A 14,643-nucleotide genomic window follows, 5' to 3' on the forward strand; every position below is an offset into this window, starting at 1 on the left:
AGTTTTAAAAAAGACGCACAGAATTCAAAGTCTTCAGTGGCACAGCAGTAGTGAGTAAGGTTTGCAGACCTGGCCTTTAATGCGATTGACGCAGGTTCGAATCCGCCTTTTGACGAGCTCGCATTTATTTTCAATAAAAATTAAAATAATGTTCTAAAAATGGAAATAAACTGCGAACGGGCATTTAATAATATTAAAAGTGTTTATTGGGCAAGGTTAGGGGAAGGTGTATGGAGGGTTTTTATTCTCCCAATAAGGCAGCATCCATTTAATAATTTTAATAAATATAATCATCTACACTCTATGATATTATCGCATCCTTTTAATGTACAAAAATACTGAGGTGCAAATAGTATCTGCCAAGATAAAATATAGATGGCATCTAATAACTAATTACTTATTGCAAAGAACTGATACTTTTACATGGTGTAAATAGAATCTATCGCTATTTTCACTTAGTGCAAATAGCCACTGCCTTATTATTATTATTATTATTATTTAATTATCCACAAATAATGTTTTTTTAAAGGTGCCATCGAATGTTTTTTTACAAGATGTAATATAAGTCTAAGGTGTCCCCTGAATGTGTCTGTGAAGTTTCAGCTCAAAATACCCCATAGACTGCCTATTTTGGGGCATAATTAGAAATGCGCCGATTCAGGTTGCGGCCCCTTTAAATCGTGCGCTCTCCGCCCCCGGAGCTCGCGCTTGCCTTAAACAGTGCATAAACAAAGTTCACACAGCTAATATAACCCTCAAAATGGATCTTTACAGTCATGCATACTGCATGCATGCGTCGGATTATGTGAGTATAGTATTTATTTGGATGTTTACATTTGATTCTGAATGAGTTTGAGGCTGTGCTCCATGGCTAACGGCTAATGCTACACTGTTGGAGAGATTTATAAAGAATGAAGTTGTGTTTATGAATTATACAGACTGCAAGTGTTTAATAATGAAAATAACTACAGTCTTGTCTCCATGAATACAGTAAGAAACGATGGTAACTTTAATCACATTTAACAGTACATTAGCAACATGCTAATGAAACATTTAGAAAGACAGTTTACAAATATTACTAAAAATATCATGTTATCATGGATCATGTCAGTTATTATTGCTCCATCTGCCATTTTTCGCTGTTGTCCTTGCTTGCTTACCTAGTCTGATGATTCATTTGTTATTTAACTATGCCAAGATAAATTCAATTTTTAATTCTAGGGCACCTTTAAGTCAAAAACTGAGGTATGTAAGCTCAGATAAATAAGACCTACGATTGATCAATTTCAAAAAGAAATATAAAACCTGTCCTAATTAAAAGAAAACAAGTTGGCAAAAAGATTAAATCCAATATTTGGTGATGTAGCATGATGAAAGATTTATAAGCAATTTTTTGTAGGCTGGTCATTTTTGACTGCGGACATCACAAGAGTTACAATATGGGGGGGAATACCCACAAAAAAAATTACAAAAAGTATCAAAAATGTTAAAATTTTAAATTTTAGTCCAACAAAATAACATTTAACACACCCACAGTCTTGTTGTATTTGACTGTGACATTTTGTCTTCACACACAGGGAACAAATCAAACGGGTAAAGGACTCCGATGACGTGCCCATGGTGCTGGTGGGTAACAAATGCGACCTCCCGGCTCGGACGGTGGACACGCGGCAAGCGCAGGAGCTCGCCCGCAGCTACGGGATCCCTTTCATCGAGACGTCAGCCAAAACCAGACAAGTGAGTCGAATGGAGGGGCGAAAGGATTTTTTCAGTCATTTCTAAAGGATTAAAAGAATTACATATTCATTATTTTTTGCTGCAAAAACTAGTCAGACTGTGTCCAATGTCAAATTTCTATAGTTTTGTTTTTGGGTTTGTGTTTTTGTTTTGTTAATGTCCTTAAAGGTGCCCTAGAATCAAAATTTGAATTTACCTCGGCATAGTTAAATAACAAGAGTTCAGTACATGGAAAAGACATACATTGAGTTTCAAACCCCATTGCTTCCTCCTTCTTATGTAAATCTCATTTGTTTAAAAGACTTCCGGAAAACACGCGGATCTCAACATAACACTGATTGTTACGTAACTGTCGGGATCATTAATATGTACGCCCCCAATATTTGCATATATGCCAGCCCATGCTCAAGGCATTAGACAAGGAAAGGCAGTATTAACGTCTGGATCTGTGCACAGACAAGATAAGCCAGCAAGAACAACAGCGAAAAATGGCAGATGGAGCAATAATAACTGACATGATCCATGATAGCATGATATTTTAGTGATATTTGTAAATTGTCTTTATAAACGTTTCGTTAGCATGTTGCTAATGTACTGTTAAATGTGGTTAAAGTTACCATCGTTTCTTACTGTATTCACGGAGACAAGACTGTCGTTATTTTCATTTTTTAAACACTTGCAGTCTGTATAATTCATAAACACAACTTCATTCTTTATAAATCTCTCCAACAGTGTAGCATTAGCCGTTAGCCACAGAGCATAGCCTCAAACTCATACAGAATCAAACGTATACATCAAAATAAATACTTTACTCACATAATTCGAAACATGCATACAGCATGCATGACGAACATCTTGTAAAGATCCATTTGAGGGTTATATTAGCTGTGTGAACTTTGTAAATGCACTGTATTATAGTCGAGAGCTCGTGTGGCAGGGAGCACGCGATTTAAAGGGGCGGCGCGCTGAAAAAATCAGTGCATAGTTAATGATGCCCCAAAATAGGCAGTTAAAAAAATTAATTAAAAAAAATCTATGGGGTATTTTGAGCTGAAACTTCACAGACACATTCAGGAGACACCTTAGACTTATATTACATCTTGTGAAAAAGCATTCTTTGGCATCTTTAAAAAAATATGACTTACTTTCTGTCTTAAAACACAAAAGAGATCATTTGAAGAATTGTCAAGTTGCTCTTTTCCATACAGTTACCATACAGCTGTCAAGCTATAAACAATATTTATAGAAGTAGTGTAATGAAGACACCAAAATGAAAGTTGTTCTTCACCTCCAACTAGTGTTGTCAGAGATATCAATATTTCGATACATATTGATACTGAAATATCTGAAACGATTCCAATACTTCTTTTTCTGAATTATCGATACACTGATACCAGTTGGGCGTTCTTGCTTTCACTCACTTGTCTCATTCGCTCCGGTTGAATAGTGCTTGTATTGCGCATAATTTTAGCCATTCCGCAGGTTTGGTGCTCACACCAAAAGCGTGTGCACCACTGATCTATATTTATGTGGCACGCACATAAAGCCGCCTCTCAAACAGCTTGCGAGTACCAAAATTACTTCTTTTTTGTGGCATATTGCACTTTAACGGTCAAATCAGAGGTCGCGTTAACCGAAAATCGTCTGTCATTAACGGAATTTTTTTTATCAATGACGGAAAAATCTGAAGGCCGTCCGTCACGTTGACAGATTACACTAAGGGTGATCAGGGTAAATTGTAACTGTAATTCCCACCCCTGTCCAGTTGGTGGCGAGTGCGCTGCAATGTAGCAGCAGAGCACTGGATCCAGAACAAAAGTTAAACTAACATGAATCTTTTGCTATGCGTTTGATAACGCACAGGCAAGTACCCAGAAGCTATCTATCACGCCACATTAAAGAGCGCCAAAACGGTATTTATTGCTTGAATTTCTTAATGAAATGAATTTGAAATCTGAGACTTTGTTTTATATCAAAAGCAACACATAGCTTTAAGCCTATTGCGATTTATTGGATGGGAGGCGCGCTATGTCAACTGAAAACAGCATATACCAAAATATTGACTGGGATTTACGAATCGATATTGGTCATAAAAATGAGCATATATTAAAATCGCTGTTACTGCGGGGTGTGGTGATGAACATGAAAAGTTACGCAGTCTAATCTGTTAATCTGTTCTTCAAAATAAATGCATAAGCCTATATCGTCCTGTAAGTTCATAATTAAAAATGAAAATGCAAGCAAAAATAAAAACAATTAAATGTGTTATTATAATTAAAATATGAAAATTAAAATGACGGGTAATAATAAATTATGACGGAATTTTTACGACCCTGACCGTCAAAATGATGGACATTGTTAAAGTCTAATGCAACCTCTGGGTCAAATGCATACAAAATGATGTCAAAATGCCCTTATTTGTGAGTATTCAGGTGAACACAGTAATGTAAATAGAGAAAACTCATATTGTGTAACAGTATATTGGATCAGCGCATAAGCTCTTAAAGTGACGGCAGCCTAATAAACCTGCTGCAAAAGACAAAGAGAACATCACTCACTGCTCTTGACTGAATAACTTTTGTAACTTAATTGTAAGCATTAATCTGTATTTAATTTTTACAGTGAAAACTATCCAGTGTTATTTTACATTTGATTAATTTGTAGTATTTCTTACCTGAATACTACTGTTAGACCCACCGGAAATAACCACATTTATTTAATTTGTCTCTTTATTCTATTGTATTTATTTGTGCCATCGTTTGCAATTTGTTTATTTGTTCTTACTGTATGTTATTATTATCCGTATGGCAGTATATATGGCAGTTTTCCCCCGTGGTATTGGAAATAGTATCGAATATCGATATTTTTCATAGTATCGTTTCGAAGTTGGAAAAGTTTAAGGTTTTTATGTTATAAGTATTTTATTTCAAGTAACATTTTTTAGATAGTTTTAGTTTAATATAATAACACTCCCTCAAAATAGAATGCTGCTTTTTGAAGATTGTCCAATTTGTAGCTTTTAAGGATAGAATTTGATGGATCTGTATTTTCGCTTCTGAGTCTAGAATTAGTCTCAAGGGTTTTATGTTTCTGGGAGTTTCTTTGGATTTACAGTATTTAATGCTGTAATTCTCCTCATGGCCACCTACATACACTCAGCACACACACACACACACACACACACACACAGGGTGTGTTGTATAACACTGCAGGGAATGACTCACTGCCGCTTTGTGTTATGCCCATCTGACAAGAACTGCAAGGAAAAGAGCAAGAAAGACCACACTTTTTTCATCGCATTACTCTAGAGTGTCACTCTTTCATTACTAGTTGCAGGTTTTCATGTAGTTACTCAGATCTAGTCATTATTTTGGTTAATGTTGTTTTTTTTCTGACCAATCACTGCTTTTGAAATCTCTTGATAGCATCAGCTTTTCTCATCGTGAGTGTGGTTATCATCTCTGCAGGGTGTGGAGGACGCGTTTTACACGCTCGTACGAGAGATCCGTCAACACAAAATGAGGAAGCTGAACCCACCGGATGAGAGTGGACAGGACTGCATGAGCTGCCGCTGCGTCGTGTCGTGATTAAGGTGCTTAAATACACATAATGACACAATACACAGACCATGTGAAAGATAGTGAAGCAACCGCATAACACGTCGGTTTCAGTCTTTAAATGACTCATTGCTCTCTGATCACGCAAAATAAACTGCAAATCATCACTGAATTGTTGAGATCAAGGGTTGGCAACTTGGCAACCTTAGAAACGCATGCCACCACTAGCGTGAGAGAGAGAGAAATACTATATTTATGTATTTATTAGTCGTGTTTGCTAAGGCAAGCATCACTTTCACTATTATTATGTGACTATCTCATCCATGCTCACTGAGTTTTTTATGAAACAAGACTCTTTTTTTTCAATAAAGTTTTATAAATATCTGTTATGCACATGATGGGATTTACACCATGTTCAACCAGGAGGGCATTAGGGGCTTTTGCACTGAAGGAACCTTTTCATAGTTCCTAGAACTACCCAGTGCGAAAGCCCCTATTGATCAGAGAAGCTACCAAGAGGCCAAAGGCAACTTTGAAGGACTTGGCTGGGACTGGTCGGTCTGTGGATGTGACAACTATTTCACAAACTTTACTCAAAGCTGGCCTGTATGGCAGGGTGGCAAGAAAGAAGCCTTTCCTGAAAAAGTGCCACACTCAGTCTTGTTTGCACTGTGCAAAAACATACCTAGAAGACTCTGATGCCATCTGGCAAAAGGTGCTATGGTCTGACGAGAAATTGACCTTTTTGGATTGAACTCAAAGTGCTATTTTTGGCGAAAAGCAAACCACCCAAAACGCACCATACCTACTGTGAAGCATGGTGGCAGCATCATGTTGTGGGTGTGTTTCTCCTTAGCGGGGGCTGGGCGATTGGTCAGAATTGAATGGGAAAAATGGATACTGCCAAGTACAAATTCTTGAGGAAAACCTGCTAGACAGCTGAAGATGGGCAGGTCATTCACCTTCCAACAAGGCAATGATCCTAAACATACCACCAAAAGAACAATGCAATGGCTTAAGGATAGGAAGGTGAATGTCCTTGAGTGGCCAAGTCAGAGCCCGTACTTAAAGGGTTAGTTCACCCAAAAATGAAAATAATGTCATTTATTACTCACCCTCATGTCATTCTACACCCGTAAGACCTTCGTTCATCTTCGGAATACAAATTAAGATATTTTTGATGAAATCCGATGGCTCAGTGAGGCCTGCATTCACAGAAATGGTACTTCCTTTCTCAAGATCCATAAAGGTACTAAAAACATATCTGAAACAGTTCATGTGAGTACAGTGGTTCAATATTAATATTATAAAGCATCAAGAATACTTTTTTGTGCGCCAAAAAAACAAAATAATGACTTTTCAACAATATAGTGATGGGCCGATTTCAAAACACTGCTTCGGAGCTTTACGAATCAAATCAGTAATTCGGATCTCCTATCAAACGGCTAAACTGCTGAAATCATGTGACTTTGGCGCTCCGATTCACTGATTCAATTCGTAAAGCTCCGAAGCTTCATGAAGCAGTGTTTTGAAATCGGCCTTCTCTAGATATTTTTGAAAAGTCGTTATTTTGTTTTTTTTGGTGCACAAAAAGTATTCTCGTTGCTTTATATTATTAAAGGTCCCGTTTTTCGTGGTTTTTTGAAGCTTTGATTGTGTTTATAGTGTGCAATATAACATGTGTTCATGTTTCGCGTGTAAAAAAACACAGTATTTTTCACATAATTTACTTATCTGTATACCGCTGTTTCCACTGTCATAAAAACGGGCTGATGACTTCCTTGTTCTATGAAGTCCCTCCTTCAGAAATACGTAACGAGTTCTGATTGTGCCAGCGGTTCCTGTGTTGTGATTCGACAGCAGTTTAGCGCATCTTGCCCGGAAAGGTCACGCCTCTTACCATAACGTGGAGATGCACGCGCTCAGTGTTATTGTAAACATGTCTTTAATTTTACCCTATCAATTTGAGCCGGAATCAGACCCGGTGATTGGACTGCGGGATGAAAATAACAGCGTTTCGACGACATGGCGACAAACACACTCTACAAACGCAACTCTTGTGTATTCCTGTGGGCGGAGGTTAGTCAAAAAACTGTTTTAGTGACGTCATTAAAGAAGGAAGTAGAGGGATGTAGTCCAAACTGGCCGTTCGATGTAGGCGACTTCTGTTAAATAAAATATCTCGCTTGGCATTGAACTTTGAGCTTTTAAAATTTTACAGATTTTATTTATACTCTAACAACAACATTACACACTAACTAAAGTTTGAAACATGGGATCACGAAGAACGGGACCTTTAAGGTAGAACCAATGTACTCACAAGAACTGATTTAAATACGTCTTGAGTACCTTAATGGATCTTGAGAGAAGAAGTATGTCTATGCAGGCCTCACTGAGCGATCGGATTTAATTAAAATATCTTAATTTGTGTTCTGAAGATGAACGAAGGTCTTACGGGTGTAGAACGACATGAGGGTGAGTAATTAATGACATTATTTTCATTTTTGTGTGAACTAACCCTTTAAATCCGATAGAAAATCTGTGGATTCACTTGAAGAGAGCAGTCCATTGCCGCTCACCACGGAATTTCACTGAACTTGAGCAATTATGTGAGAAAGAATGGGCAAATATTCCCCAATCTAGGTGTGCAAAGCTAGTACAGACATGTCCAAAAAGATTAATGGCTGTAATTAAAGCAAAAGGTGGCTCTACGAGTATTAAATCAGGGGACTGATAACTTTTGCAACCCTGTTATTCTAGTTTTTCAGTGTTTTTTATAAATTTTCAGAACTGTTGCCATTTGTTGTTGTTGTTGTTATTATAAGGAAAAATTGTCAATAAAACTGGAAAAGTTTTTTTTTTTTTTTTTTTTGAATGGGTTTATTTTTTAAGCTGTACAACAAAAAAAAGTAACTATTTCAAAGGGGTTTGATGATTTTCTATAGGCACTGTATGCTGAAAATTCAGCCTTGTATCACAGGAGAAATATACATTTTAAAATATATTAAATTAGAAAACTGTGATACCTGATGAATAGAAAGTTTTATATATATATTATATATATATATGTAATTAGTCAAACCAAAAATGATTCAGACACTAGATATAATTTTTGATACATTTTTACTAGTGGGTGCAGGACACTATAGTTCATTTATGTAAGTGAGGATAGCAAAATAAAGTAAACTGTGACATATTATACCCAAATATTCTTCATACAGTGGACTACCAGTAAAACTGATAAACATTTGGGACCAAAAATCCAGTAAAATATATATAATTTAAATATAAAATACATCCATTCATTCAAATTGTAAAGTGTATACATCATGGTAGTGTTTGTTGTCTGCCTTCTAATTTATTCATTTAAAAGAAAAAAAAAAATTTTGTATTATAGATACATAGTATTATAGCTTAATAAATAATTTAGAAATAATGTATTGCAGTACTAGAAAAAACTAAAAAGTACAACAGTCAAGACACATTATGGTATTTTTTGGCATTATGGTACTGAGAATTGGCATTGAAATGTTGTGAAAAACAAATGTCATTATGAAACAATTTTTAATGGTATTTTTTAACTTTTTTTTAATTTAATGGACTTCCTGTTGTCTTGTCCCCAGCTAACTGGCATGTGTTGGGAGAAGTTGACCCATGGTTCCGTGCGGCAGACAGGACCAGAGAGGAAAGACGTACCGTCTCATCTGAAAGCGACTGTTAAGGAAAAGCAAGCAAGGCCTCCTGCATAACGAACTTTTGATACAGGAAGGAGTCTTGCGTTGACCAACCGGGTGACCTCTCTGGATGTCCACGTCTGCCTGATAAACACCACTAATGACTTACTCGTTTATGTTCTTTATTTGTAACCCCAGTGTGCTCATGCTGGGCGACTCTGTGGATTTCTGCTAAATTATTGTTCTTGAAGTCTCAACACTGGTCTTAAATGGACTCGGCACGTCTCATGACCTCATCATCACACAAAACCTTCCTCAGCTCTGATGGAAAAGACTGGACACTAGTGACCTCATCCCATGACCCCCGCCCCCCCTCAGTCACACCTCACAGAAAGCATATATCGGTTAGAGAGAATGTATGTCCAATGAGCAGAAACTATGTACAAAATAATTTTTGCTTAATGTGCAGGTTGTTTTAACATAACATTTGTAAATAGGGCTTTGTGGAAATCAAAACGGAAGCATTAGTTATGTGTGCTGGTATATGTGTATGTTACGAACGAACGTTACCATTAGAAAATTAAAAAAGGCTGACTGAATTTTCAAAAATAAAAACTGTTGAGTTGTTTGAAGATGCTTTTGTTTGTTTTGAAATTCTGTCTGTGGAAATCCATTTGAAAGATATTTCGCAACAATAACCTCAATCAATAAACGTACTGGTAAAACAGCACCCCCATGTGGCTGTTTTTTATATATATATATATATATATATATATATATATATATATATATAATATAACATTCCAGGATTATTCTCCTTCTAGTGGACTTCAGTGGCCTCCAAACGGTTGAAGGTCAAAATTACAGTTTCATTGCAGCTTCAAAGCGTTCTACACGATCCCAGATGAGCAATAAGGGTCTTATCTAGAGAAACCATCGCTCATTTTCTAAAAGAAATTAAAAATTATATACATTTTAACAACAAATGCTCATCTTGAACTAGCTCTCTTCTTCTTTATTAGAATTCCGGCAGTGTAGACACTGCTAAGTGTATTACTGCCCTCCACAGGTTAAAGTTTGAACTAATTGTTATATGCTATTGAACTAGCATATTGTATATGACAATTTAGTTCAAACTTTGACCTGTGGAGGGCAGTAATACACTTAGCAGTGTCTACACTGCTGGAATTCTAATAGAGTACCTCAGGGATGATGTGTTTTTGTAGGCAAAACCCGGAAGCGAGTTAGCATTTTAGGACTTCTGGTTCCATCGCCCCGAAGTCTATGGGTTTTTTGAATGGGTTTTTGCTAAATCGCCTGAAATAAGGTCTGTGATTAACAAAGCCTCTAAATATTTTCACGTTTTGATCTATGACATAAAACACACCAGTTATAACCCACTTGTGATTTTTTTAAACCTTTATTGTGTCTTAAAAACGGCGGTTGCTAACAAATTGCTAAAAGGGACTCGTTCTTTTGGCGGGGACTTTAGACGTCATCGTAACGTCATCATTTCTCATGGAAAAGTGGATTAGTATTCATACACAGCGCAGATCATAATCAGCGAGCATGTTTTTAAATAACGTTATTTTTTAAATACAGTTTAAGGAAGCTTGGTGGTGACGATGTTGACCCGCGACCATGGTGAGCTGTAGTCCGTTTATAGCCTACTGTTAGCTTTTTATATCTGACAACTTTATTTAGGATTCAAAATGTATAAATGTTGTGTTAACTTGTAAAGATTATCTTGATAGACAAAACGTCTAAGTGTCATAACCCTTTGTTAAACACAGAGCTTATTTTTTGCGCTTTTCCAAAAGTCTATGGGAAAAATGCATAGGCTTTCGATCGAGGGAACCCGTGTGCCGCTAACTTCCGGGTTGGCCTACAAAAACACATCATCCCTGAAGTACTCTATAGAGAAGAAGAAGAAGAGAGCTAGTTCAAGATGGGCATTTATAGTTAAAATTTATAAAATTTAGAATTTTTTTTTAGAAAATGAGTGATGGTTTCTCTAGATAAGACCCTTATTCCTCGTCTGGGATCGTGTAGAATGCTTTGAAGCTGCAATGAAACTAATTTTGACCTTCAACCTTTTGGAGGCCATTGAAGTCCACTATATGGAGAAAAATCCTGGAATGTTTTCATCAAAAACCTTAATTTCTTTTCGACTAAAGAGAGAAGGACATGGACATCTTGGATGACATGGGGGTGAGTAAATTATCAGGAAATTTTAATTTGAAAGTGAACTAATCCTTTTGCTCTTTTAGTAAAAGAAAAAATCACACAAATCTAAACTTTCATTAAAGGAAAAGAATTGAAAATGGGGGGGGGGGATCTCTGTATGAAATAAATGTTTTTCTCCAATTCATGTTGGCCACAATTATTGGCACCTTTTTATTCAATACTTTTTGCAACCTCTATTTGCCAAGATAACAGCTCTAAATCGTATCCCATAATGCCTGATGAGTTTAACCCTCATGTACTGTTGGGGGGTCAAATTGATCCGTTTTGATTTTTGAGTTGTCGGAAACATCAGTTAACCCCCTTTTTTTTTTTTCTTGAAATTTTGTGAGTTTTTCTCATTTATTGTCATGAACATGCATGCAAAATTTCAACACAGTGATGTGTTTTGACATATACACACAAAATTATGGTTACATTGATAATGTTCACGGGTCAATTTGACCCGGATATTTTAATGTTCTAAGGCAACTGTACAGACCCAAAACAATTACATTTTTTGGTTATATTTTTAATTTTTTTCTTTTTACTACATTATGAAACTAAAAAAGGAGCTTTTCCTCACTTATTTCAATACAAATATATATATATATTTTATCAGCCACATGTGGTAAAAATGAGCTATCATTTCTTTTTTCAATCTATCTGAAATACTGTCTAACCTACATACTACATAACCTACAAATTTTGTGACTTTTTCTCATTTAGGGTCATGAACATGCATGCAAAGTTTCAACACGCTGAGAAATGTGCATACAGAAATTTTATACGTTCTTACTGTTCGTGGGTCAGTTTGACCCAGTAGTGTCAGTATCTTGCTTCAAAGTTTGTGAAAATATAAAGTTGTTTTACCTGTTAATTGTCTGTCCCACTTTTTGAGCATAGACATGAAAATGACTTTTCCAACTTAAATTGTTAAAAATCTTGAATACTTCAGAGCACAGACTTTAAACAGAACACTTCACAGATTATTGTAGTAAAAAGTAAAAAAAGTTGTAAAAGTAAAGTTTTTATAAAAAAAGTTATAGAAGTTTGTCTATGAAAATTTAAAATATATATATTTTTTATATTATATATAACCTATATATTTTTCAAAACATGCTCAACTCTAAAACTTAAAGAAAATCAAAGTTAAACATCTGAACAAGTTCTGTGACAAATTTTAGGTTGATATCTCAAAAAAAGAACTTTCAGTAAGATTTTTTTGGTTTTTTTTTGCCATGACCCTCAAAATTGAGCTCAGGTGCATCCTGTTTCCACCGATCATCCTTGAGATGTTTCTACAACTTGATTTCAGATTTCAGACAAACTTATTTCACAGTGAATGAGGGTTAAAGAACTCCTGAGAAGAGATCAGAGACCATTCCTCCATACAGAATTTCTCCAGATCCTTCAGGCCCTGTTTCCACCTGGTATTAGTAGATTGGATCACAAGAGGAATTTTTTTTTCTTTTCAGATCTTTCGATCTAATGGACAAAATAAGCACGGCCAATATACATATGAATGCACCCAAAGGCAACGGAACAACATGGAGAGCATCAGCTTTTGTTTCTGCTCTGACAGCCACAAAACCCGCCGAATGCTGTAAGTATGTGTTAGAAATAAGGAATTGTGAAAGAAGATTGTGCTTGGTATGTTTTTCATTGTCAAACCAAACTTGGGTCTTCAGCAGACAAAAATGAAATCCTGTCTGGTTATCGTGCTTCTCAGAGTGTTTATGCATTAGGTCTGTAGGCAGAGAGTACGTGGTCTTTTGCGCTGTTCGAACGCATTCGACCACATGAGCGTTTTTGACTACCTCTGGAAGTGGTCGAAAGTGGACAAGCTCAAATTTTTTTACACCTGTATTTACCGTCATCCACTTGTGATCCATCTGACCAAAACGCATCTTAATACCAGCTGTAAACATGAGAATTTTCAATGCTTTAGCTATGGAATATCCTGTCTGTTTGGGCGTTAGCCAGTCTAGCTAAGCATTTTAAGACCATTCATGCAAGACCATGGTGTCAAGCTTAAAATGACGCATTGGTTTGGAGATGGCACACCTTGACTCTCCCAATACAGAGATCCAAAAACGGACCTCTGTTTGACCTGAGCTCTTAAACACAGGACTGAAATCTCTTAAAAACACAGAGACTGTCTTTTAAATCAAAATGCATCAGATCATCCCAAAATGATGATAGACAGACTTATAATCAAACGTCGTTCAACTGCATAATTCTATATAATGACTGTAACCCACACATTTGACTGTCATGTTGTAAACACTAATTGTTTATGTCCTTTTTAATAACAATTTATTAGGTCATGGGAATTATGGAGTGCTTGGTATCACTGTGAATGTTTTCTCATTTCTCAAATGGTGACATGAATCAAATCTGTGTAAAATGTATTGTATTCTTATTATAGAAATCATGTCCAAATTAATCCCCTGCTAGAGTGGAACGTTAAGACACCATGTAACTAATCAGATAACATGTATTTTATGTGAGGGGAGTAGAAATAGTCACACCCAAGCTAAAGTCAAGGTCTAATTGGTCAGAACTCCTTCAAAGGGTTGGACAAAAGTTTTGAGTTAAAAACTCAGGACAAGCATCAGATTTGGGAGATAAAAATGGGTTAGAACCAAGCAGCTTCATTCAAGCCATCTAACTACTCTTGTCTCACTTACTTTTCTTTCTTTTACTTAGTTTCTTTTATTTTCCGTTGAGAGACTAGTTTTCTAAAGTTAAGTTTTTGCTGCAAAGCCTGAAACTTCAACTTTGGCAACTGGCAACACGCAAGAATGTGATCAGGTCAGGTCTTATAAAGTGCATGTAGTGCTAGAAACTTGCACTATAAAGCTACCAGCCATCACCTGTTGGAATAACTCATAGGAAATTTTTGTTGAATACCTGGACTTACCGTCTCTCTCACTTTCCGTTGCCAAGGCTGTGGGGGCTGGGTCGAGGTTTTGGTCATCTGCCTTTTCTTCTGGTCGAGGCCACCGGAGTTGAGTCGGTCTAGCCCAGGCCAATCCCTTCCCAGGAGGAGAGGGACTGGTAGCTCTTTTACTACTCCCACTCCAGGGGCCAAATGCCAGGCTCTGCAGCCACAATGATGGAGGCTGAGGGAACATAAGGAGTGTCTCCAATCCTCCATCCATGTGCCTTCAAAACAACCTTTTGAGGTAATCCCCTGACCACAGAGATCTGGAATATCTTTGTGATGCTAAGAGTTTGAATCCCCTACAAGCACACTGGGCCCTGTTCTTCACCCATTTCAACTTCACTGTAACCTATAGACCCAGACAGAAGAACCAGAAAGCTGATGCTCTCTCCCGTATACATAACCCAGAACCCAACTCATCTCCTCATGAGCCCATTCTCCCTTCAGCCATCATTGTCAGTCCCATTCATGGTCCCTTAATGACCAGATCGTTGAAGCCACA

At 36.7% G+C, this 14,643-nt stretch overlaps 1 protein-coding gene across 1 annotated transcript in view; it reads left to right on the forward strand.

Moving 5' to 3' along the window:
• hrasa (HRas proto-oncogene, GTPase a) overlaps positions 1–9,600 on the forward strand; it is a 30,580-nt gene extending 20,980 nt beyond the window's left edge. Inside the window, exons 4-6 of the mRNA XM_048158634.1 lie at positions 1,578–1,737; positions 5,205–5,329; positions 8,918–9,600. Coding sequence (XP_048014591.1) covers positions 1,578–1,737; positions 5,205–5,324 — 280 coding nt within the window. The 3' untranslated portion in view covers positions 5,325–5,329; positions 8,918–9,600. The remainder of the gene's footprint in view (positions 1–1,577; positions 1,738–5,204; positions 5,330–8,917) is intronic.
• The last annotated feature ends 5,043 nt before the right edge of the window (positions 9,601–14,643 follow it).

The sequence above is a fragment of the Megalobrama amblycephala genome, linkage group LG15 (genome assembly GCF_018812025.1).
Source record: "Megalobrama amblycephala isolate DHTTF-2021 linkage group LG15, ASM1881202v1, whole genome shotgun sequence".
NCBI classification, from domain to species: domain Eukaryota; kingdom Metazoa; phylum Chordata; class Actinopteri; order Cypriniformes; family Xenocyprididae; genus Megalobrama; species Megalobrama amblycephala.